General features: G+C 44.9%; 2 protein-coding genes across 3 annotated transcripts in view; both read left to right on the top strand.

The window, feature by feature from the left end:
- Positions 1-69: 69 nt before the first annotated feature.
- bcl7ba (BAF chromatin remodeling complex subunit BCL7B a) lies at positions 70-4,270 on the top strand. Of its 2 annotated transcripts, none has more exons than XM_048236768.1 (7): positions 70-148; positions 245-483; positions 1,095-1,170; positions 1,370-1,472; positions 1,599-1,763; positions 2,224-2,306; positions 2,473-4,270. In XM_048236768.1, exons 2-7 carry the CDS (start codon positions 392-394, stop codon positions 2,596-2,598), a joined length of 645 nt encoding a protein of 214 aa, XP_048092725.1. In that variant the 5' UTR covers positions 70-148; positions 245-391; the 3' UTR covers positions 2,599-4,270. The 2 variants fall into 2 exon arrangements, with proteins under 2 accessions (XP_048092725.1, XP_048092716.1); XM_048236759.1 differs by having other exon boundaries at positions 1,599-1,787.
- A 2,883-nt stretch (positions 4,271-7,153) lies between these two features.
- The window catches only part of LOC125291061 (collagen alpha-1(XXVI) chain), a 24,218-nt gene continuing 9,579 nt past the window's right edge, over positions 7,154-21,792 (top strand). The window contains exons 1-4 of the mRNA XM_048237587.1: positions 7,154-7,495; positions 7,646-7,768; positions 8,169-8,272; positions 21,762-21,792. The exon at positions 21,762-21,792 is cut by the window's right edge and continues 31 nt beyond it. Of these exons, the coding sequence (XP_048093544.1) occupies positions 7,341-7,495; positions 7,646-7,768; positions 8,169-8,272; positions 21,762-21,792 (413 nt within the window). The 5' untranslated portion in view covers positions 7,154-7,340. The remainder of the gene's footprint in view (positions 7,496-7,645; positions 7,769-8,168; positions 8,273-21,761) is intronic.

Genomic DNA, 21,792 nt, shown 5'->3' with positions numbered 1-21,792 from the left:
TAATAGGTAGTGCAGGATCATTGCCAACAGGTATGTTTTAATTGCTTTAGAAAGGGCAGTGATAATTTGGTTAATTTGACCTTTGTTGAACATTGTTTTCTCTCTTCTTCAGATAAGTTACAAGGCAGTGCAGGATCATTGCCAACAGGTATAAATTTCATGTACACCAAACGAAACTGATGAAAGCATTAGACTAATCTCTTCTGCAGAACCTGGACTAATTAGACTAATCTCTTCTCTGCAGATCTTTTCTGAATATTACTGTGTATGATGTGTGGAAGGGTAGGTGGGACCTGAGTTCTAGCTAAGTTAATCTCGCGAGGCGAGAGTTGGAGCCGGGACAAGCGAGGAGATTCCGTCGGAGGAAGACAGGCGAACACAAAACTCAAATATGTCTGGACGATCGGTTCGTGCGGAGACTCGAAGCCGCGCTAAAGATGACATCAAGAAAGTGATGGCGGCGATCGAAAGAGTCCGCAGATGGTGAGTGAAAATATGAAGCTGAAAGAGCGCTAGCGGAAATCGTCTAGAAACATTTTTGAAACAGAAACTTCAGCGTCGGGAAGAGGCGTGTTTTTCTTGAACCTGACTGACAACTGAATGACAGTGGAAGGGACCAATAACACAAAGTGTTATTTGCTTTCCCGAAGACAAGTGGCTGATCATTGGTCATGGGAAGGGAGGGCAAATCAGTTGATTGTGAGAGGCTGCCCATACATTACGCATTGATAGGCGTGTTGCTGTACCATTGGAACATATCAGGCAACCTGTTCACCAACTTTACGAAGACTGTTTATCATCTTAACACTGTGATCTTCAAGTATAGTTACTTTGTTAATAGTTGTACCTTTGTAGTCGTATGTCTCACAGGGTTGTCAGTCATTTAATCGGTTACATTAACGTTACATTTACTAAGTTAGCTAGCTTGCAGCTAACCAGTCTCGTTAACTGCTGCCATCGTCATTGGTCAAACGACCTGTCAAGAATAAAGGGCCTATAGATCATGTGGTAGCCAAGCAATCGGTCGCACTGTCTCAGTTTGACATGTTGTCACCTACTCTGTCAATCATTTGACAACTGACACTGTCCTGCAGGGAGAAGAGGTGGGTGACCGTAGGAGATACATCCTTACGGATCTTTAAATGGGTGCCTATTGTGGACACAAAGGAGGTGAGCCTTGTGCACATAATTTTGCACTCACACTTGTGCACACTTTTTACAGCTTACTCCAAATACAACTGAAGACCTTTAAAAATACTAATATTCTAAATCCAAACAAAATAGAGCCAATCTATAATTTAAAATGTCCACTTAATAATGAATGACTTTAATGAAAAACAGCTTTAACAGCTCCTGTTGTGTCTTGCAGAAAGAGAAAAGCAAGCACGCAGCCACTGTGGATAGAGAGCTCAACAATTATCCCGCAGAGGCACCATCTGAAAATAACTCTTCAGTCTTGTTAGATTTTCAAGGTAAGACTAGCAAATTTGCAGATTCAACTGACAATCAAATGCAAACGCAAGTAGAGATGGCTTTTCACACCCCTTATTCCAGTACACAGAACGGCTTCCTGATACTGTCCTCCCTTTTTCCCCCAGATGAGAACAGCAATCAGAGCTCTCTGTCGGACATGTACCAGCCCAAGGTGGACAGCAGCAGTACCTCGAGCCCCCAACCCAGCGAGCCCGTCAGCCCAGCACACGTCAGTGACTACCGCACCGAGGACCCGCAGCCTCCCACTCTAGGACAGGAAATCTTGGAGGGTGAGACACTCAAGGATGTGGCAGGTTTGGTTGATGACCGATTGACGCAGCTTGTCAGTTGCATGTCTGTATTCTGTACCTAGACAAAAAGATGGCCATTGGCAAACAGTACTCAATAGTTGAATGCAGCTAGATTGAGAGACAAGGCACATTCACATAAATGAGTTCACAACCACTCATAATGAATCCAGTCAGTGTAGTTACACCTTTATACCTGCAGCAACAATCGTTTCAGCTCATGCCTCTGCCTGTCATTTTGGAGTGAAGACAATAACATGTTGTAGTCAAACATACCACACCTTTCCCTACTGCATTGTGGCATATTCTGGTACAGTTTCTGTGTGAACAACCACACCCTGGTGCATTACTGCATCACATTTAATGATTAAGTTATTTTAATTTGGAATAATTGACAATGCTGCAAGTCCACACTTATGAAGACTGTCTGTGTATTATCCAGAGCCAGCATTGCCATCTCGCGAAGTTGCTGACGAGCCGCCCACGCTAATAAAAGAGGCTGACCTCCTTCCTGTGCCTCCTCCGGTAAGGAGCAGATCATCTACCGTGAATATCCGAAGCGTTTTGTTCTTGTTCGTTCTGGTCATCTGTAAAAAAAAAACATCTTCCTTGATATGCCATGGCACACAGATAACACAGTGTTCTTTGTGTTCTCTCTACCCACCTTCTCATGGTCGCATCCTAAATCCAGCCCTGTGCCCCCTATCATGTGTCTGTGCCTCCGAAGGATGGGGTGGAGGAGGACGGTGGTGCCCCTCCTCTGAAGAGAGTGTGTACTGACCAAAACTCAGTTCTTCAGCCAGCGACCATGAGCTAACCCACAATCCCCCGAGCCTGCACAGCGAAACCAATCAGACAGTTTTTTTTTTCTGTCCGTCCTGGGAAGGTTATAAGAGGCACAATGTGGTGGACCAGGCCTGTTTAATGACCTATGAGGAATATTACAGTAGTTACATGTTCTGTAATTTATTTGATATTGTAACTTTTACTTTCATTGTGTTTAAAGCCAATTTCAGATTAAAAATGCAATTGAACTTGGAACTACATAAAGGTCATGGGGCTCATGAAAGGAAGCGGGATGTTCTAACGACAAATCTTCTATGTGCAGGCATCCAGTAACTTGGATCTAGCATCACTAGAACTCAGAAAAATTACTGTCGATAGTGTAGTACCAAATCCAGGGTTTGTCACAAAAGTGAGGGGTTTTTTTGTAATATGTTGAATGTTTCATGTATCATTTGTTCATTGACTCCATGTTGTCTTGTGGTTCAAGAAAAAGAAACAATTTAGCAACAGTTCTTTCCCAGAGCCTCGTATATACAGTTATCAAACAAAGTTGACTCTTTGTTGGGCCTATGCAATGGCTCTGAGGTTCTTGTCTACTTGAAAAGTTTACATTGATTGTCATGATTAAGACCCCAAAGAATGTTCTGGTGTCACTGCTTTGTGTGATGTGAATGTTTGGTTTAAAATCTTTCTTTTCTTGTTCTTTTTTTGTTTGTTTGTTTTTGTAAAAAAAAATGTATGTTTCCAAGATGGCGTTGCATTTTAGCCATTTCATGTTTTTTTATTATTTTTTTTTAATGTCTTTTGCTTGTGTTTTTCAGCAACCCAAATGATTGTTCTGCACATAGAGATGCTGCATTCTTTTCTCTTTCTTTTGCTTTTTTTCTGGGAGATTTATTTCCTTTGAATAGCTGTACACTGAATGTGTCTGGGTGGTTTAATGGTAGTACTGTATGTAGTCGTGATGTGTGTTTTTTTTTTTTTTTTTTTTTTTTTTTTAAATGTCATTTTTGGCATCTTCTAATTCTGACAATCAAAATTGCACACTGGTATAGCTAACGTAGTTGCCTCATGTAGATGCGTTTTTATTTATAGATAGTTGCTTTACAATTTGGAAAATGAATGGATTATTTTATGCTGCACAGTAGTATGAAAGAAGGTATAAGTCAGATCTTTATGTTGATTTTTTTCATTTATTGTAGAAGACAGGTAGACAGGTGCAACCAGGTCTCCTGTTTAAATATTGCATAGTTGCATCATTTAATGTAATTACTAAATTACAAAAATGTAAATTTGACAAATGGGTTTAGCTCATATATTGCTTGTTTGTTTAATTTCATTTGATATTTCCTATTGATCCAAAGGCCATATTGGTGATCAAATTTGTTGTAGATAATTGTTTTGCCAGTGAGTAAATGTTTTCAGGAAAAGGGCACGGCGTCATGAGGATCAGTCCTTTATGGATGACTTTGCTATGATGCTGGCTTAATGAGTCATGGCTCAGTTTATAAGGCAAGGATTTGTATTTGAGATTGTAAAGACTATTTTATTGAAATTCAAATGTATGACTGCAAATGATAATTACAAAGTATTTTATAAAGGTTTCTAGATTTAGAAGCTGTAGTTTGCTTTTTCTTTTATTGATAATTTGCTGGAAATGAGTTTTGTCTCTTGCCGCTCTTGATAAAGAAGAATTTTATGTACAGACTGTAACTATATTTATTATGTCAGTGGGCTACATAACACTGAGTTGAATTCATATTTTTTCCATTTTAAAATATTATCCTTATCAATATCAACAAGATTAATAAGCCAGCACTGATACGACACCATAGAGTATGAAAGATATGTTGCTACAGTAGGAAAAGACAGAGGAGGGAGACAAGAATACATTTAGAACCTTTTTGTTACAAGGATCCTCTTCTGTGAAACAATAACACACAAACACTCACACTTTTTACACCCCATAAATGGATTACATAAATATAACCCTTATAATTACTCAATAAAGAGTGAGAATTAAGGTGAACTAATGTTCACACCTTAAGAGACATGAAGGGAACATGATCCAGAGGGATAGCGATGCATGTATTGTATATCCCACTGCGGTTATTAATGTCCTCAGAAAACCACAGACAGCAGCCAGTCTGCTTGGTTTGCGCACCATCCTTGGTAACACCTTTCGTGGTATGACCTTTTTTGTGTCCATTTTGAATACCTGGCAATTCATCTGACGGCTGAACAATTTTGGGCGGGTTACATGGATTAAGCCTGGTCCTAGACTACAAGCCTTTTCTCAGTGGAGATCTCCATTTTTTCTTTTAGTCCAAGACTAGTCTTAATCCACATGGGAAACTGGTCCTTCAGGTATTTCTACACTTAAAGTTGGTCTAATTCTAATATGGTTCTGGTCATAGATAAGTCACTTGTTTCTTAAAGCTGCAGTTGGCAAGTCTGACATATTGAGGGGACTTAGTCAAAATTTCGAATGTTTACAAGTCTCATGCCCCTCCTCCACTACCACCGAGCACCCTCTCATCGAGTTTGTGCTCGTCAGTGCCCACCAGACTGTGATTGACAGTCAGATCTCACACAGCCCTGCTCTGATTGGACCAGAAGAACCGGGAGCTGTGGATTTTTGCAAAACAAATAACAGGCTCTAGGTGGAGGTAGAAGTGCAGGTTTTTTTCTAAAACCGGCTGATTTATGTTGTTCTGTCGGAGCATAGTGTCGGTTTCAGTGTATATGATCTAAAAAAAACCCATGTGGGGGTTCATGAGTTTCTATTGACCAATCACAGTCCTTTAGGTCTGCGTCACCTCAATGCGAAGTTCAATTTTTTTGGAGGTGCACATCAGGTGACAGCGTGCTTGGAGGGGGTACACGGTGACCAGAGGGCTCTTCGGGACTATGCCGTTAATTCAACGCATGAGCCTTAGGGTGGCCTCTGAAACCAAGCCCTCCTGTCCCCAAAGACTGTGGACCAGTAAATTCTCAATGAAACCGACAGAGGGCAGCAGAGTTCCAAGAAGGACCTACCAGAGATGTAACCATGGCCACCCTCTCATCACTTAGAGATGGACCTGTGTGAACATAAAGAGGCTTTCCAGTTATTTGCATGTTATCTGATCTGTCAGAATATGCATTACAATAGGTTAAATGGTATCCATATTTGAAATCCATTTACCACATTACATCACAACACCCTTATGGTAACTTTCCTGTCAGAAAGTGAGCATCAATAGCAGAGCCGGACAGTAACGGAGTACATTTACAGTACAGTACTTGAGTACAATTTTGAGGGATCTGTACTTTACTCGAGTATCATTTTTGGGGCGTACTCATGACTTTACTCAAGTACATTTGAGAGGCAAATATTGTATTCTTTACTCCACTACATTTCTATCCATAACCGTGAGTACCCGTTACTACTTCTAAAAAAAAAGAAAAATCTTGGAAACCCTCAATTTGTTGTTTCCCTCTCAAACGTGATTGGATTGTGCAGGCGCCACTGATTGGGACAGCCTATCAGCAATCACCTTCAGCTTTCCGCCAAAGTCAACTTCATGGTCAGATTTAGATAAGAGACGAAACCATGGACGAAACAATGGATAAAGACGCAGCAGGTCCATCCCGGGAATGTGCCAACCTGTGGCCCCACCTCGCCAGACTATTTCAATTTTCTGAACAAGTTAATGATAGTTTTCGCTTCAAGTGTTTCAATTACAAAACAGTATTTTGCATGTATTAGAAATACTGCCCATCCCTGGCAACATGGTAAAAAGATGAAAATGACTTGATTTTACTTCCAATTCATTTTACATTCTCCAAGGTATAAACATTAACATTTTTCATAACTACATGTAGGACGTTTCTGTACATAAATGTAAGCACTGTGGCAGTTGTAATGCAATATTTAGAAAATGTAGGCTACTCTTGTACTCTTGATACTCAAGTTTTAAAAACAAGGACTTCAGTACTTTACTTAAGTAGACATCTGACTGTTGTACTTTTACTTGTACTTGAGTAAAATTTAGCAAAGGGTATCTGTACTTTTACTCAAGTAATGAAGATGTGTACTCTGTCCACCACTGATCAATATGCAATGCACTGATGCCTGAAAAACAATTAAAACTACACTACAAGTAGACGTATATTAGAGTTCAAGGGAATAAAAATGCATAGCATTCTTTTAGGCATTCCCTATAGGCCTTTCTTAACACTCACCATGTTATCTCAACAAATGTGTAAAATTCAGAGAACATGAGATTCATTCTTGTAGTGTCTATAATGTGCAGGCTTTGAATGATAAGCAATTATGTCACTTTTACATTTTCACCTTCTGTGTCAGTGCCTTTAAAGCGATTTGCTTATAATTGCATTGCATAATTAACCATTACGTTAACAGCTAATCGTCTAAAGTAAGGAGGATGTGTCTGCCTCGCTTCACTGTCAGAAGCTGTTCTTTCTGTAATGCTGTCAGCGGCACCCCTCGGTTTTTTTTTTTTTTTAACTCACGCGGTGCGCATATGTTGCAGAACCCCAAGAATCCACAGCCTTATTTGCGCATTCAAGACGAGCTAGTGGCGAGGCAAGTTATCGACAGAGCAACAGCGGAAAAAACATATTACCTTTGACAAAACATTTTCAAATGCGTTTTACATAGGATCGACTTTAAAACTTAATGCCCTTGAGGATTTTTTGACGGCTGCAACATATTTATTCATCAACGCATAACGCCAAACGCAGAAAACGTCACCACGATAACGAATTATGACTTTAGTAACAGTTATATGCGCCTGTATTTGCCTATGTTCTGCCAATCTCCTCGGAGTAAATGGGATTGCTTACCATTTTCCCAGTTTGAGGATACGAGACAACTCCGACGTTAGTGCTGGACCACCGGTCGGGACGAAGGCGCATCACAGGTATGTTCTCTTGTCTCTCCAAAGGTGGCACGATTGGCAAACTAATAAATCACAGTAAGACTGGACCACGGGTAATGTTCTCTTTACCTGTGGATGCAAACCATAACCTCTAAGAAATGTTTGTCATAATAATGTCCTAATTCCTGTTAGGAACTGGTGTCAGTACACAGTGTCCAAGACTGTATCATGCCAGGTGCAGAATGGCACAGAGACGCTTGTGCAGCGGGTGTTTCAGAGCTGCCGATGGCCAGGTCCTTGCACCAATCTCATCAGGTAGAGGGTCATGGAATTCCCTTAGCTCTATTGTAGAAAACACTGTAAGACATGCAAGTGTGTGTTTTGGGTATGACAAAGCTTGTGCATGCACATTGGTGTGACCATGAGCAGCATTAAGGAATTTTCGGTCAAAAAGGAGCCATTTAACCACTCAAAGGGCATGCAAAATCTTTTCATGGACCATCAACTTCACAGTTGGCATTATGCCATGCTTCAGAAAAAGTCGACCAAATTGTTGAATACTGTTTCTTTTTAAGAATCAAAGTAAATGGTCCGTGAAGTAGCACTTTGTATAATTTTCATAATTATTTGTCCCAGGGTTGCTAGTCTGTGCGTTGCCTTGACGTAGCGCCATGTAAATTGCTCTGACCTTTCACTCATGTGACATGTTGCCCAGCTACAGGACTCTTGTCCGGCCGACCTACCGGCTGTCACAGCGACGTGTGACAGCACTGGAGTGGCGCTGCTGCCCAGGCTTCCTTGGGGAGGACTGCAGAGACGGTGAGTGTTCCAGACATGTGCACACACTACAGTATGTCAAGGTGAAAACTGAGGCCGGGCATCCACGCGGAGGCGATAAGACCTCGATATACATGCTCTGCTGGCAGACATCACAATGATGGATGCTAATATGTCTCACCCTTTGCCAGAGTGTATACACATACCTCTGTAATGAACCATTGAGAGTGTGTTGTAGGAACACATACACATGAATGCTCACACTTACAATACATGTAAGTGAAAAAAAGTATTGTACACTACTACTGAATATTTAAAACATCACCCACATTCACAGTGTTCACAGTTGACCTAATGTAATGTGCACGGTGAATCAACACACAGTGACAGCGAAATGACCGTAAAATGGCTACGTGACTCACGCTAAGACCCAGCCGTGCCTGGGAAACAGTCTCAATTGTCTCCTCCATCCATCCCCTGCCACAGATGATTTAGGGGCTACAATGGTGGGGGTGGGGTGGTTCCCAAGCATGACTTTATGACAAGCATGAAAGGGGACATGATTGTTTGGTCTGCTCAAGTCAGTGGTCTTCGTTCTCAGCAGACAGTCAGGAATGCGGCGGCTTTCTCACTTACGGCTCCCAAAGACATGCTGTGTTGCACTAATCAAAGCCAGTGGAGGCCTTGTCTGTCTGTCTGTCCACAGGGCCTGTGATCAGGGGCTTGGATGAGGAGTGGGGGTGGGCTTGCTAGTGTGACAACAGCAGCAATGGCAGCAGCAGCAGCAGTAGACACATTCCACTCCCAAAAGCACCCGCAGAGCAGAGGGATAGAAATGACTGCATTTGGGGGAAGTCACAGAAATCAGCTGAAATTAATTTCAGGCTTTGGGAACAAAAAGCATGAGTCCATACCACCCTGGTGGCATCCAAACAAAGTAAGCCAATTATGAATATTCAAAAAAAGATACAATCCAGAGAGTTTTCTGGAAGTTTTCATCAGCAGCCTCTGACTGTACAGTAACACAGTCACTATGAGTCGTTCAGCCAGAGGCGCAGGCAGGCATGCAGGCGAGGCAGCTGAGGCTTTTTAGAGAGGGGCATGTTCCGTATTTGTCTGGAAGTGGTTGGGGAAAACAGCAACAAGCAGCGAGAAGCTGCGGGATGCCACAGGGGCAGGAAGAGCCGCTCTAAGACAATAACAGCCCTCATATCGGCGCTGGACTGTGGGAAAGAGGCCGTCCCCAGCCCTTACAATGCTCCTCTGCCCTGCCATGAAAAAAAGGAGGGGATTTTGTGCGTTGTTTACGGAAAATAACCAAGTGATAAAAAGCGAAGGGGAAAAAATGTTCAAGGATTAGATGAGATGATGTACAGTATGATGTGATTAATCCAAGGATATGTCAGAAGAGACTCTGTGTGTGTGTGTGTGTGTGTGTGTGTGTGTGTGTGTGTGTGTGTGCGTGCGTGCGTGTGTGTGTGTGTGTAGTGGCTGAGATGTCTGTGTGTGTGTGTATGTGTGTGAGTGACTGGGTGAGTGAGTGTGACAGAGAATGTATGTGTGTTTGTGACTTGAGTGTGTGTGTGTGTGTGTGTGTGTGTGTGTGTGTGTGTGTGTGTGTGTGTGTGTGTGTGTGTGTGTTTTGAGGACACTTTGAATGCTTCATTCCACTGCTTCTAGACACTGATGTCTGGGCATGTGGAAGACCCCATGTCAGACTGAGTTGAAGGTTGATCTGGGTGGATACCCTGTCTCCCCCACCACCACCATCATCCTATTTTCATGTAATGTCTTCCAGATGGTACTGGGGGGGTGGGGTAGGGTATGTTTCCTCTCCTTCCCTGCCTCTGTTCTCTGCTGCTGTCCCTGATCCTGTACTCTCCTTTCCCTCTACTAGAGAGGTAGAGTCTAGTCAATGCTGCATCATGCATACATATGTGTGTGTGTGTGTGTGTGTGTGTGTGTGTGTGTGTGTGTGTGTGTGTGTGTGTGTGTGTGTGTGTGTGTGTGTGTGTGTGTGTGTGTGTGTGTGTGTGTGTGTGTGTGTGTGTGTGTCTGTGTCTGTGTCTGTGTGTGTGTTTATTTGTGTGTGTAGACACTAGAGCTTGCATATTTGAGTGCAGCTCCCATGTCATCTGTGGGTTCGATGGAACGGTCGAGTACACAGTTTCCTTGCCACTGTCCTAAATTCCTTAAAATATCCAAGGGGCGAGGACGACGTCAAGACCCAAGGCCCCAACAGTTTACCTCCAGACCATCGTTTAGCTGCCACAGCAATGTTGCCACAGTGCTATAACTACATTTACAAAACCAGAACTGTCATGGAGCCCCACTGCTACCTCACTTTGTCTCGCGCTCCTCAAACCCTTGAGCACTATGCGTAATGGAAACCATTCAGCATGCTCGGTCGGGAGTCATCAACGCATGCTGTAACAGGGAAGGAATTACAGTACTTTGGGAGGGTTTCAGGCAGTCTGTCCCAGACGTGAATGTGAGTAAATTATCTAAAGTATTTTAAATTGGAAAGGACCTTTCATCAGTGCAGGGTTGGCGGAGGTGTTTGGAGGCTACGCCCTTGAGGTGTGTTGATGCCCTTTTGGTGGAGGTTTCCTGGAGGCGAAACGCCAGGAGGACGCCAGAGAGAGATATACGCTCACGCACACACACACACACACAATCACTCTGTCTCCCACACACACACACACACACACACCCACACACACCCTATCCCAGCCCCTCCCCTGGCACCGAGGCTCTTCCGAGCTGTGCTGGCTTCAGAGCTGATCCCTTGTGAGTTGTCAGAGATTTAGTTTGGGTCAGCTCCAAAGGGCCCCATGCTCTCTACTGGCATGGTAAATAAATCAACAGTCTGCCTTTTTCGCTTGCTCTCTATCTCTCATCTTTCTTTCCCTTCCTTTCCTCCACTCCTCCCTCCTATCATCTCTTGCTCTTTTTTTCCCAATCGCCTTTTTTTCTTGTCTTTCCACTTTTCTTCTCTCTGTCTGTTGCTCTTTTTGTCTCTCTCTCTCTCTGTCTGTTGCTTTGTCTCCTACACTCAGTGCCAGGGGGTCTGCTGAGTCCCATGCCTCTCTCTCTATCTCTCTCTCTCCCTCTCTCTGTCTATTTCTGTCTTTCTTTCTCTCTCTCTCCCTCCCTCTCTCTCTCCCTTCCCCTCTCTCTTCATCTCTCTCTCCCTCTCTCTGTCTGTTGCTGTGTCTCCTGCATGCAAGGCCAGGGGGTCTGCTGAGTCCCATGCCTATCTCTCTATCTCTCTCTTTCCCCTCTCTCTGTCTATTTCTGTCTCTCTTTCTCTCTCTCTCCCTCCCTCTCCCTCCCTCTCTCTCCCTCTCCCTTCCCCTCTCTCTCCATCTCTCTCTCCCTCTCTCTCTCCCTCTCTCTGTCTGTTGCTGTGTCTCCTGCATGCAGGGCCAGGGGGTCTGCTCTCTCTCTGTCTGTTGCTGTGTCTCCTGCATGCAGGGCCAGGGGGTCTGCTGAGTCCCATGCCTCTCTCTCTGTTTGTTTTATTTATAGAAGCATTTTCGAAGGGGACGAGCGTGAGAGGATGTCCCATGGTGAGGATGTTCCTGAGTCTCTCTCTCTCTCTGTCTCTCTCTCTCACACACACACTTTCTCTCTCTCTCTCTCTCTCTCTCTCTCTCTCTCTCTCTCTCTCTCTCTCTCTCACTTTCTCTCTTTCCTCTTTTTCCAACAAGCTTCAGAGTCATGGCAACAATTTTGTCCAAAGTGCTTAGTTTGATTAATGTGGAGTTCACACAGGAAATAAAATAACGGAATACAAAAGGGAACTAGGGAAGCAAGAAAGGAAAAAGGATAAACAATAACATACACTGTGTGTGTCTGTGTTTCTCGCTCTCTCTGTCTTCCCCACCCTCCCTCTCGTTTCCCCTTCACTCCTTCCTTTCTCTGTCCCCTGATCCTTCTCTATTTATTTCTTCTCTCTCCACCCCCCTCTTCTAAACCCTTCATTGTCCTTTTTCAGTGTCATATTCTGTATCTAACACAGTGTTTTCCATCAGGACAAAGTCTTGTTATGTGTTCTTCAGCTCCATATGCGTGCGCTTCAGAACTTGTATAGACACATTGAATGCCTCATTACCGACTCCAGCATTGTATCCCTTCTCCAATAAAGGCATATCTGACAGCCTGATCATTATTTAATTACTCTCACTAAAGCACATTTAATTAGCAGAAAACAACTTGCCCTCATTTGGCTGGGAGCTCCTCTCGTATGTATTCCCTGATGGTGTTTTAATGGCAGTGTTTAGCAGCTGGCTAAAGGAAGTGTTTACAGGGGACAGGATGAGAGGCTTATGTGTGTGAGAGCGCCCTGGAATATGCAGCAGCGGCGGCCTCATACTGCCTTTGTGTTTCATGTTTGCCATTCACCGGCTCTGTGTGAACGGGATTTCAAATAAAACACTGTGTTTTTAAATGAACACATCTCAGCACCTAAGCTCCTTTGGAGGCTAAGCTGCCAGTGCATTGGTTGGCACCATGAAACCTTGCATCAGGATTACACATAGATAATTATGCAAGGATTATCCAGCCATTCGATGACGATTTTTAATTGAGATTCCTATTAATCCCATTGAACCCAAAGTACCCATTAGTTGTGCATAATAAGAATAACATACGCCTCATTTTCCTTCGTTTTATGAGTGTTTGAGGAACAAAGCTGCTTCTTTCTTTATTGTGAATGTGGATCCCTCTCTTCCTACCGAACGGAGTCTGTAGGCTTGATGAATGTTTGAGGTCAGTATTCTAGGAGGAAGATTATCTCAGGTCATGCTATACGCATGCATCTCTGTGTCTGGCCCTTGTCTCCATACGCTGTATATACAGTCCTGTAAATTAAGATATAAATTTCATTGTGTGAATTATGCCACAGAGTAATGTCTGGGTTTTGAGAGTTATGGGTGCGAAACTGTGCGAAGTTCATCACGGCTGAAGGAAAAATGTTTCTCCATGGGATTCTGGCAAGCTCGCTCTTTCTTTCAAGTTTGCTCTTCGCTGGCAAGATTACTCTTTCTCTCTGGCTCTTGACGTATGAACCATGTATCAAGCATTTGTCTGTCCAGGGTTAGCCATTAGTCTGCCATTTGTCGGTTGCCTTCATGGTGTTTACAGTCTGATAGATAGATTTAGCATAAACTTGGCATGTTTGCAGCCTCACTGGAGCAGACTATAAAACCAGACAGAGGAAGAGGCAATCATTGTTTAAACAGTGCATGCATACATACATACATACATACATACATACATACATACACATACATACATATTACATACATACATACACATACATACTGTATATGCATACATACTGTAAATACATACATACATACATACACATACTGTATATGCATACATACTGTACATACATACATACATACATACATACACATACATACTGTATATGCATACATGCATACAAACTCATACATAATGTATACAAGCAGGCAGATGGACATCTGTAAGAAGTTAGAAGACAGTCAGAAAAAGAAATAATGAAAGACAGGTGGCAAAAAAAGAAATAATGAGAGAACAACAAACAAGTAAACAAATAAGGCTGTCTCGTGCACACCTAATGAAATTAATGTTTTGGGAATTACATGAGCCTAGTCAACACAATACTTGCACACCCTGTCTACAGCTGCTAGCCCCTGTAGCTCAGCTGTTCCATTCACCAGCATCTTCATAAAAAACGTTACCTCATCAATGCGGAGCGTTAATAGGGACCGCCGCGTGGGGCTGGGGCAGCCTGCCTGGTACAGTACAGATATTTATGACAGAGGCAGGTGCTCGACGGCTGGCGTGCTTGCCAGGGGCCCGGCGCCAACTCCGACCACCGCTCACCTGTTCTCTCAGCATTCCTTTGTGCTGAGGGAGTCCGCAGACAGCAGCCATACCATCCCACCCTCCCTCCCTCCGTCCATCTCTCCCTCCATCTCTCCCTCCATCTCTCCCTCCATCCCTCCCACAGAGAAAACAATCTACTGGTGCGAGGGCGGTGAGCGTGGGAGAAAGAGAGACAGACAGAATGAGAGTAGGGGAGCCTCCACCAGGCCCTCAGATTAATGAGCCACCCCGCGCCGTAGTGCACACTCGTCTAGTCTCTCCTAATATAGGGCATCCATCTCTCTTTTGGACTGCTTATTTATTGATTTTTTTTTTCTCTTCTTTTCAGGGTGATTTACATGAAAGCGTCTTAGAGATAGTTCTTAAAGGTGAAGAAAGGGTTTAAAAGTGGGGTACACACGAGTCGTGTAGTAATGTGACAGAGCAAGAGTAATGTTATCTTGATGCTGTCAACACCGTGTGTCTGCTTTCTTGCATTTGCTGCTTATAGAACAACACTGAACCTCCAGTCCTGCACTCTACCCCTATGTAATAGTATAGTAGTATAGAGTCTTTATTGTCCTGTAAGGATATTCTTTTTCACACACATCATTATTACATTCCATGTAGGATATACACAGCCTCGGGCCTCATGTGGGGATGTGCATAACTTTAAAGAAGGTCGGATGTGTGTGATGAGGGTGTGTGCCTGTCCACTTGGCAGAGCCTCAGTGTCCGGTCAGTCCTCCTCCTGATGGCTGGTCAGCACTACCTGCCCAGAGGCTCTCTCTCTCCTGCTGGTTCTGGAACAGGTTGTGCTTCTTTGGCCTGTATTTCAGTTCTGCCAAAGCTCACGAGTGGAGGGAACCAGGCGTCAGGTCCCGCTGAGTTGTTAACTGTGAGTTATGAACACCAAGACAGGTGGGCTTATACCTAATTAGCCACAGGTAGCCATCACTGAAGCTTCACTTGCTCTTAAAGATGAAGGCGTTATTGTAAAGTAGGACACACATGTAGAAAAAACACACTCATACATTCATATACAGACAAACTCTCATTTTAGGTCTAGTTTTGGCCAGACTATGTGAATATTTGTTAATTTCTTTGAGAACTTCCCATAGCTAGTGTAGGGTAACCTGTAGGATGTAAGGGTGGTGGTGGTGAACCGTCTCACTTGACACACCCTATCTGCACAGTGGTAGATAAGGCAGACAGCTCTGCTGCATGCTGAATTTAGCCTCTAATTATGCATGCCATCTGATTTACAGAGTTAGAAGAGGAGCCGGGTGTGTGTGTGTGTGTGTGTGTGTGTGTGTGTGTGTGTGTGCATTTCCACAGAGCTTAGATAAATTGGAGTGTCGCTGAGGGCCCGGGACATGTGTTTAGGCAGCTGTGTGGTATGTGACAGTCAAAGCCTGAGATTTCTGTGGCCTCGATCGCACCATGATGACACCTATGGAAAAAGAAGGTCTTAGGCTGCTAATGGGTACAACAGCTTAGTTGGCAACATTACGCAACTTTGACATCCAAAGAAGACAGACGCGCAAAATTGAAATGAGAATGAAACTTTTGTACAGTGACAGTATGGCAGTGACAAATTAATTTGAGGTCTATAGACAAGTTTTCTTAAATGTTTCCTTCCAGGAAACACTTATGGTGTGTTAACAGAGTGTGTTAGTGTCACTTTTCAGGCACCTTTTACATACATGATAAAATTATACAGACAGCTACATGTATTGTTCATTGATCTTTGGCCCTGATCCATTTTTAATAATTGTAAATAATAGTAGTTGATAAAGTGGATTCTGTCTGTCAGTGTCACCCAAACAGATGCCCCCATTATCAGCACTGAGTCTCCTGGGGACTCCTGCAGGCTCACATCATTTTAATGGTCATGTCAGGCTACTCGTGACCTTGCCACACACCCAGTCCAGAGGAGCACAATCTAACCCCTCATGCTTTAATGTAAACCAGACTGTACCGTGACAGAGGGTACAGACGGACCTCAACTGTGGAGCCTGTAAGTGATCAAAGCCATCATCAATTGGTGCTGACCGTAACCGTGAGGTGGAAATTGATATGTAGGACCAAACTTTGTGCTGATGTGGAAGGAGGTGGGGCAGTCTGGCTTGTTCCAGCGTTTGTGTGTCCTATGAGGGATAGTGTTGTCCGTCTCACAGGTTGCTGTAGTTGTAATAGCCGCGGTGGAAGGCATTTCAGACCATACTATACCTAGAATAGCTGACCATTCAAATGCATCACTGTCTGCGGACTGTCCGTTTTCACCTAGTCTAACCTCAGGCTTTTTAAATTCCCACTATTTTCGTACATGTGTGTGTGTGCCCTTGCATGTGTGTTTAGTGTGAGTATGAGTGAGTGTGTGTGTGTGTGTGTGTGTGTGTGTGTGTATTTGTATGTGTTTGTATTTGTATGTGTTTGTGTGTATCTGTGTCTGTGTGTTTAGTGTGAGTATATGGATTAGTGTCTGTGTCTGTGTGTGTGTGTCTGTGTGCATTTTTAACTGTCATGTTAAAAAATGCATGGTGCACAGTCGAAAAGAAAAAGAGACGGACCTGCTCCAAACAGCCTCCGCACCTCCTGTGACCGTGTGGTCCCTGGCAGAGTGGAGGAAATGGGTCTGCCTTAAACACAAGCATCTGGAAAAGCCATAGCAGCGTCCCACCACATGTCTGCCTTTCCCATTCTGCAGACTGCCGAAAGGGCTCGCTCTCGGTCTGCTGCCCACCCAAGGGAGCGTCTGTAAGTTTCCAGCCTCCCTCAGCGGTGCACAGATCTGAGGATCCGCTCCCTAACCGGGCAACCCGGCGGGACGGCGCAGTCCTGGAAACACACACATGCAGACAGAGAGACACGCGGACAGAATGAAGCATCTGTCCCAGTGGACAGACAAACGGACACACATAAATGAGCGTAAACAAATGCACGTGTTAAAACACACACACGCACAGGTTGTGCACACACTGCTGGGTGCTGAGGGGACTCGTATATATGCGCACACTTGGATATGAATGTTTACATTGGTGCATACACTGGAGGCACACACACACACGCACACAATCCATGCGCACACATACACACACACACACACACACACACACACACACACACACACACACACACACACACACACACACACACACATACACACACACACACACACACACACACACACACACACACACACACACACACACACACACTGCCCTCCTGCTCTATCCTTGTCCAGTCTCTGATTGGCAGAGAGCGCCGCCAGTGTGGGAGTACCTGGAATTTGATGATGCCTGATTGACTCCACACGCTGAGCCTCTAAATATCCCACACATGCTCTAATGTTGGCATGCAGGCCTCTGTTGCACCATAATCAGCCTATGTTTGTGCAGACATCCCTCCCTCCCCTCCCTCCCCCCCTCCCACTTTCCCACCCAGCAAGCCCCTCCTAAACTTTCTAAGCATCATGGCTGTGGCTGGAATGCAGAGAGATTCTTGGTCTTCTCCCCTCCAGTTCCTTCTGCTTGTGTAAACATGTCGCTAGGAGGCTTTTTGGCAATTTCGTTTGTGTTTTTATTTATTTCTGTTCAGACGGATTCATCTGTCACCCCATCCGTCCATCAGTAAATCCTCTGTGTGATGATCCTCAGTCAAATTTTTGTTTATGGTTCTGCACAAAGATCATGATGAGGGTCTGTCTGAACATGTACCAAACCGCTATTTTAACACTCTGATTCCCTACTGACAGGGAATGTCCTGTTGTTCATTAACTGAACTTAATCATTCAAGTTTAACGAGTGTAGAAATGCTAATGATGAATCTTTGAGACTGACTCACAATCGCCACCATACTACCATGCCTTCTTTCGCTCACTCAGCTGAACTTTATTTATCATTCCTTGTTCTTTCTCCCACTCACCCAAACTTCATTTTGATGCCTTAAACTCTGCTCCCACCCCTGTTTTGTTGTCCCGCCTGTATGGCGAAGAGGACGAGCTTGGCAAGCTGAGCCGGCTGCCCTCCTCTCAGACCGCAGGTCTGTGGTCGCAGCCCCAAACCACCGAGCCGGGCGCCTGGCTGGCCACCCCGGCCTTCTGACCTCCAGCCCTCTGCAGCGGGCAGCCAGGGCGGGCGGGCAGAGGTGGAGGTGGAGGTGGTGGTGGTGATGGCTGGTTGGGGTGATGGAGGAGCCGCCTGCTCCCCAGGCCTGTGCTTATCATACCTGCCTCCCCACATCCTGCCCCAGGGCCACGGAGACGGCCGCACTTTTCCTGCTCGCCCGCACTCAAGGTCGCCGGTCCAGGCCTTTTAGAAGGCCCTTTTCTGCTAAAAGTGCTCGGTGGGATGATGGACCGGAATCTGTGTTCCTCATCTTCTTTCCGGCCCTGGGCCATCCCCTTTATGGCTGATAGGCTCCCAATTCCACTTCACGTTCAAATACTGTCATAGTATTGTGGCTATTATACTATTATAGAGAGAAATGCGGGCCCACTGGTTAGCACTCTGGACTTGTAACCGAGGGTTGCCAAGTTCGAGCCCTGACCAGTGGGCTGAAGTGCCTTGAGCAAGGCACCTAACCCTCACTGCTCCCCCGAGCCCATTGTAGCAAGGCAGCTCACTGCACCGGGATTAGTGTGCTTCACCTCACTGTGTGTTTACTGTGTGCTGTTTGTGTTTCACTAATTCACCTATTGTTAAATGCAGAGACCAAATTTTCCTCTACGGATCAAAAAAAGTATAAAAATAAAAAAAAATAGGTTTTGATAAATGTATAGATCTCGGGATTAACTAGGACCCCAACCAGTGCAACCACATTGCTCAGTTAAAGCTAAGCCTACTTTACTGCATGGTGAGAGACATGTGTTCATGGTGTTAATGTCAAGTCATCCATGACTGTTCTGGCTACTTTAATGGCCATGCTGTCAATGTATATGAGTATAGGGTCAGCTGTCTTAAAGTTATAGTGTCTAAAAAATCTCTTAGCCTGGGAGACAACACACACACACACACACACACACACACACACACACACACACACACACACATGCACACACACACACACACACACACACACACACACACACACACACACACACACACTGCCCTCCTGCTCTATCCTTGTCCAGTCTCTGATTGGCAGAGAGCGGCCGTCAGTGTGGAGTACCTGGAATTTGGATGATGCCTGATTGACGACCCGCTCACGCTGAGCCTCTTAAATATCCCACACATGCTCTAATGTTGGCATGCAGGCCTCTGTTGCACCATAATCAGCCTATGTTTAGGTAGACATCCCCCCTCCTCCCTCCTCCCTCCCTCCCACTTTCCCACCCAGCAAGCCCTCCTAAACTTTCTAAGCATCATGGCTGTGGCTGGAATGCAGAGGAGACTTTTGGTCTTCCCCCTCCAGTTCCTTCGTTGTGTAAACATGTCGTTAGGAGGCTTTTGGCAATTCTCGTGTTTTGTGTTTTTTATTTATTTCTGTTCAGACGGATTCATCTGTCACCCCATCCGTCCATCAGTAAATCCTCTGTGTGATGATCCTCAGTCAAATTTTTTTGTTTATGGTTCTGCACAAAGATCATGATGAGGGTCTGTCTGAACATGTACCAAACCGCTATTTTAACACTCTGATTCCCTACTGACAGGGAATGTCCTGTTGTTCATTAACTGAACTTAATCATTCAAGTTTAACGAGTGTAGAAATGCGAATGATGAATCTTTGAGGACTGACTCGTCAATCGTCACTCATACTCATGCCTTCTTTCGCGTTCACTCAGCTGAACTTTATTTATCATTCCTTGTTCTTTCTCCGACTCACCCAAACTTCATTTTGATGCGTTCCTAAACTCTGCTCCCCACCCCTGTTTTGTTGTCCCGTCTGTGGCGAAGAGGGACGCAGCTTGGCAAGCGGAGCCGTGGCTGCCCTCCTCTCAGACCGCAGGTCTGTGGCCGAGCCCCAAACCACCGAGCCGGCGTCTCCGTCGCTGGCCACCCCGGGCTCCTCTGACCCAGCTCCTCTGCAGCGGGGCAGCCAGGGCGGGCGGGCAGAGGTGGAGGTGGAGGTGGTGGTGGTGATGGTTGGTTGGGGTGATGAGGAGCCGCTCTGCTCCCCAGGCCTGTGTTTATCATACCTCGGCCTCCCACATCCTGCCCCAGGGCCACGGGAGACGGCCGCACTCTTCCTGCTCGCTCCGTGCACTCAAGGTCGTCGGTCCAGGCCCTTAGAAGGCCCTTTCTGCTAAAAGTGCTCGGTGGACAGATGGACCGGAATCTGTGTTCCTCATCTTCTTTCCGTCCGTCATCCCCTTTTATGGCTGATAGGGTTCTAATTCCACTTCACGGTTCAAATACTGTCATAGTATTGTGGCTATTATACTATTATAGTATGCCGTGGCCCACTGGTTAGCACTCTGGACTTGTAACCGGAGGGTTGCCAGTTCGAGCCCTGACCAGTGGGCTGAAGTGCCCTTGAGCAAGGCACCTAACCCCTCACTGCTCCCCGAGCGCCGCCATTGTAGCAGGCAGCTCACTGCACTGGGATTAGTGTGTGCTTCACCTCACTGTGTGTTCACTGTGTGCTGTTTGTGTTTCACTAATTCACCTATTGGGTTAAATGCAGAGACCAAATTTCCCTCACGGGATCAAAAAAGTATAAAAATAAAAAAAATAGGTTTTGATAAATGTATAGATTCGATTAACTAGACCCCAACCAGTGCAACCACATTGCTCAGTTAAAGCTAAGCCACTTTACTGCATGGTGAGAGACATGTGTTCATGGTGTTAATGTCAAGTCATCCATGACTGTTCTGGCTACTTAATGGCCATGCTGTCAATGTATATGAGTAGGGTCAGCTGTCTTAAAGTTATAGTGCTCTTAAAAAATCTCTTAGCCTGGGAGACATTGCTAAGACTTGTAAAGTGAAAGACACACACACACACATGTACACACACACAGACACACACACACACACACACACACACACACACACACACACACACACACACGTATATACACTGCCTGTGTGAGAGAAGGCGCTTGGAGTATGGGAGCATGATTTTGACAAAAGTTTGGGGTTGTAGACATGGTGTTAAGAGAATGATTTGCCGAAGATAGATGATTGGCACCAAGAGAGTCACGAGAAGTCTACTACAAAAGAGAAAATCCACTCAAGGGAAGACCGCCATAAAGGAACATAATATATTCATGTCTGTACCAGGATGAGAGTGGCATGTCAGCAGTTTCCCAGCGTGAGTTTGACATTCACAATTACATAGAGTGAACGTGTCAGTGGGTGGCATTCGCTGTCTCATGATCCCCCCTATGCTTATGTCATTGTGTGCCATTGTTCACAACACTGAAAAGCCAGTGTCATGTTGGCATCACCTTAAATCTCCACAGCCACAAAATACAATTAGCACTGTGTGACACATGAGAGAGTGCCACTTCATGGTGACCTGAGCATGCACACACGCACGCACGCACACACACACACACACACACACACACACACACACACACACACATGGTGACTTGACCCAAAACCTCTCAAAGTCACAGAAGACTCAAAGCATCCTCTCAAGCCACAGAAGATTCAGGAAGAGTTGAGAGGTCATACTGTAACCACACTGAGTCTGAACTGTTTTCTGTTTACTTTGGCTTGCAGAGTGCCTGAACTGCACTGGCTATGCTACCAT

Source organism: Alosa alosa, chromosome 2 (assembly GCF_017589495.1).
Source record: "Alosa alosa isolate M-15738 ecotype Scorff River chromosome 2, AALO_Geno_1.1, whole genome shotgun sequence".
Taxonomy (NCBI): domain Eukaryota; kingdom Metazoa; phylum Chordata; class Actinopteri; order Clupeiformes; family Clupeidae; genus Alosa; species Alosa alosa.
Note: the sequence above shows the minus strand (reverse complement) of the source record. Positions and strands in the feature narration are given on the sequence as shown.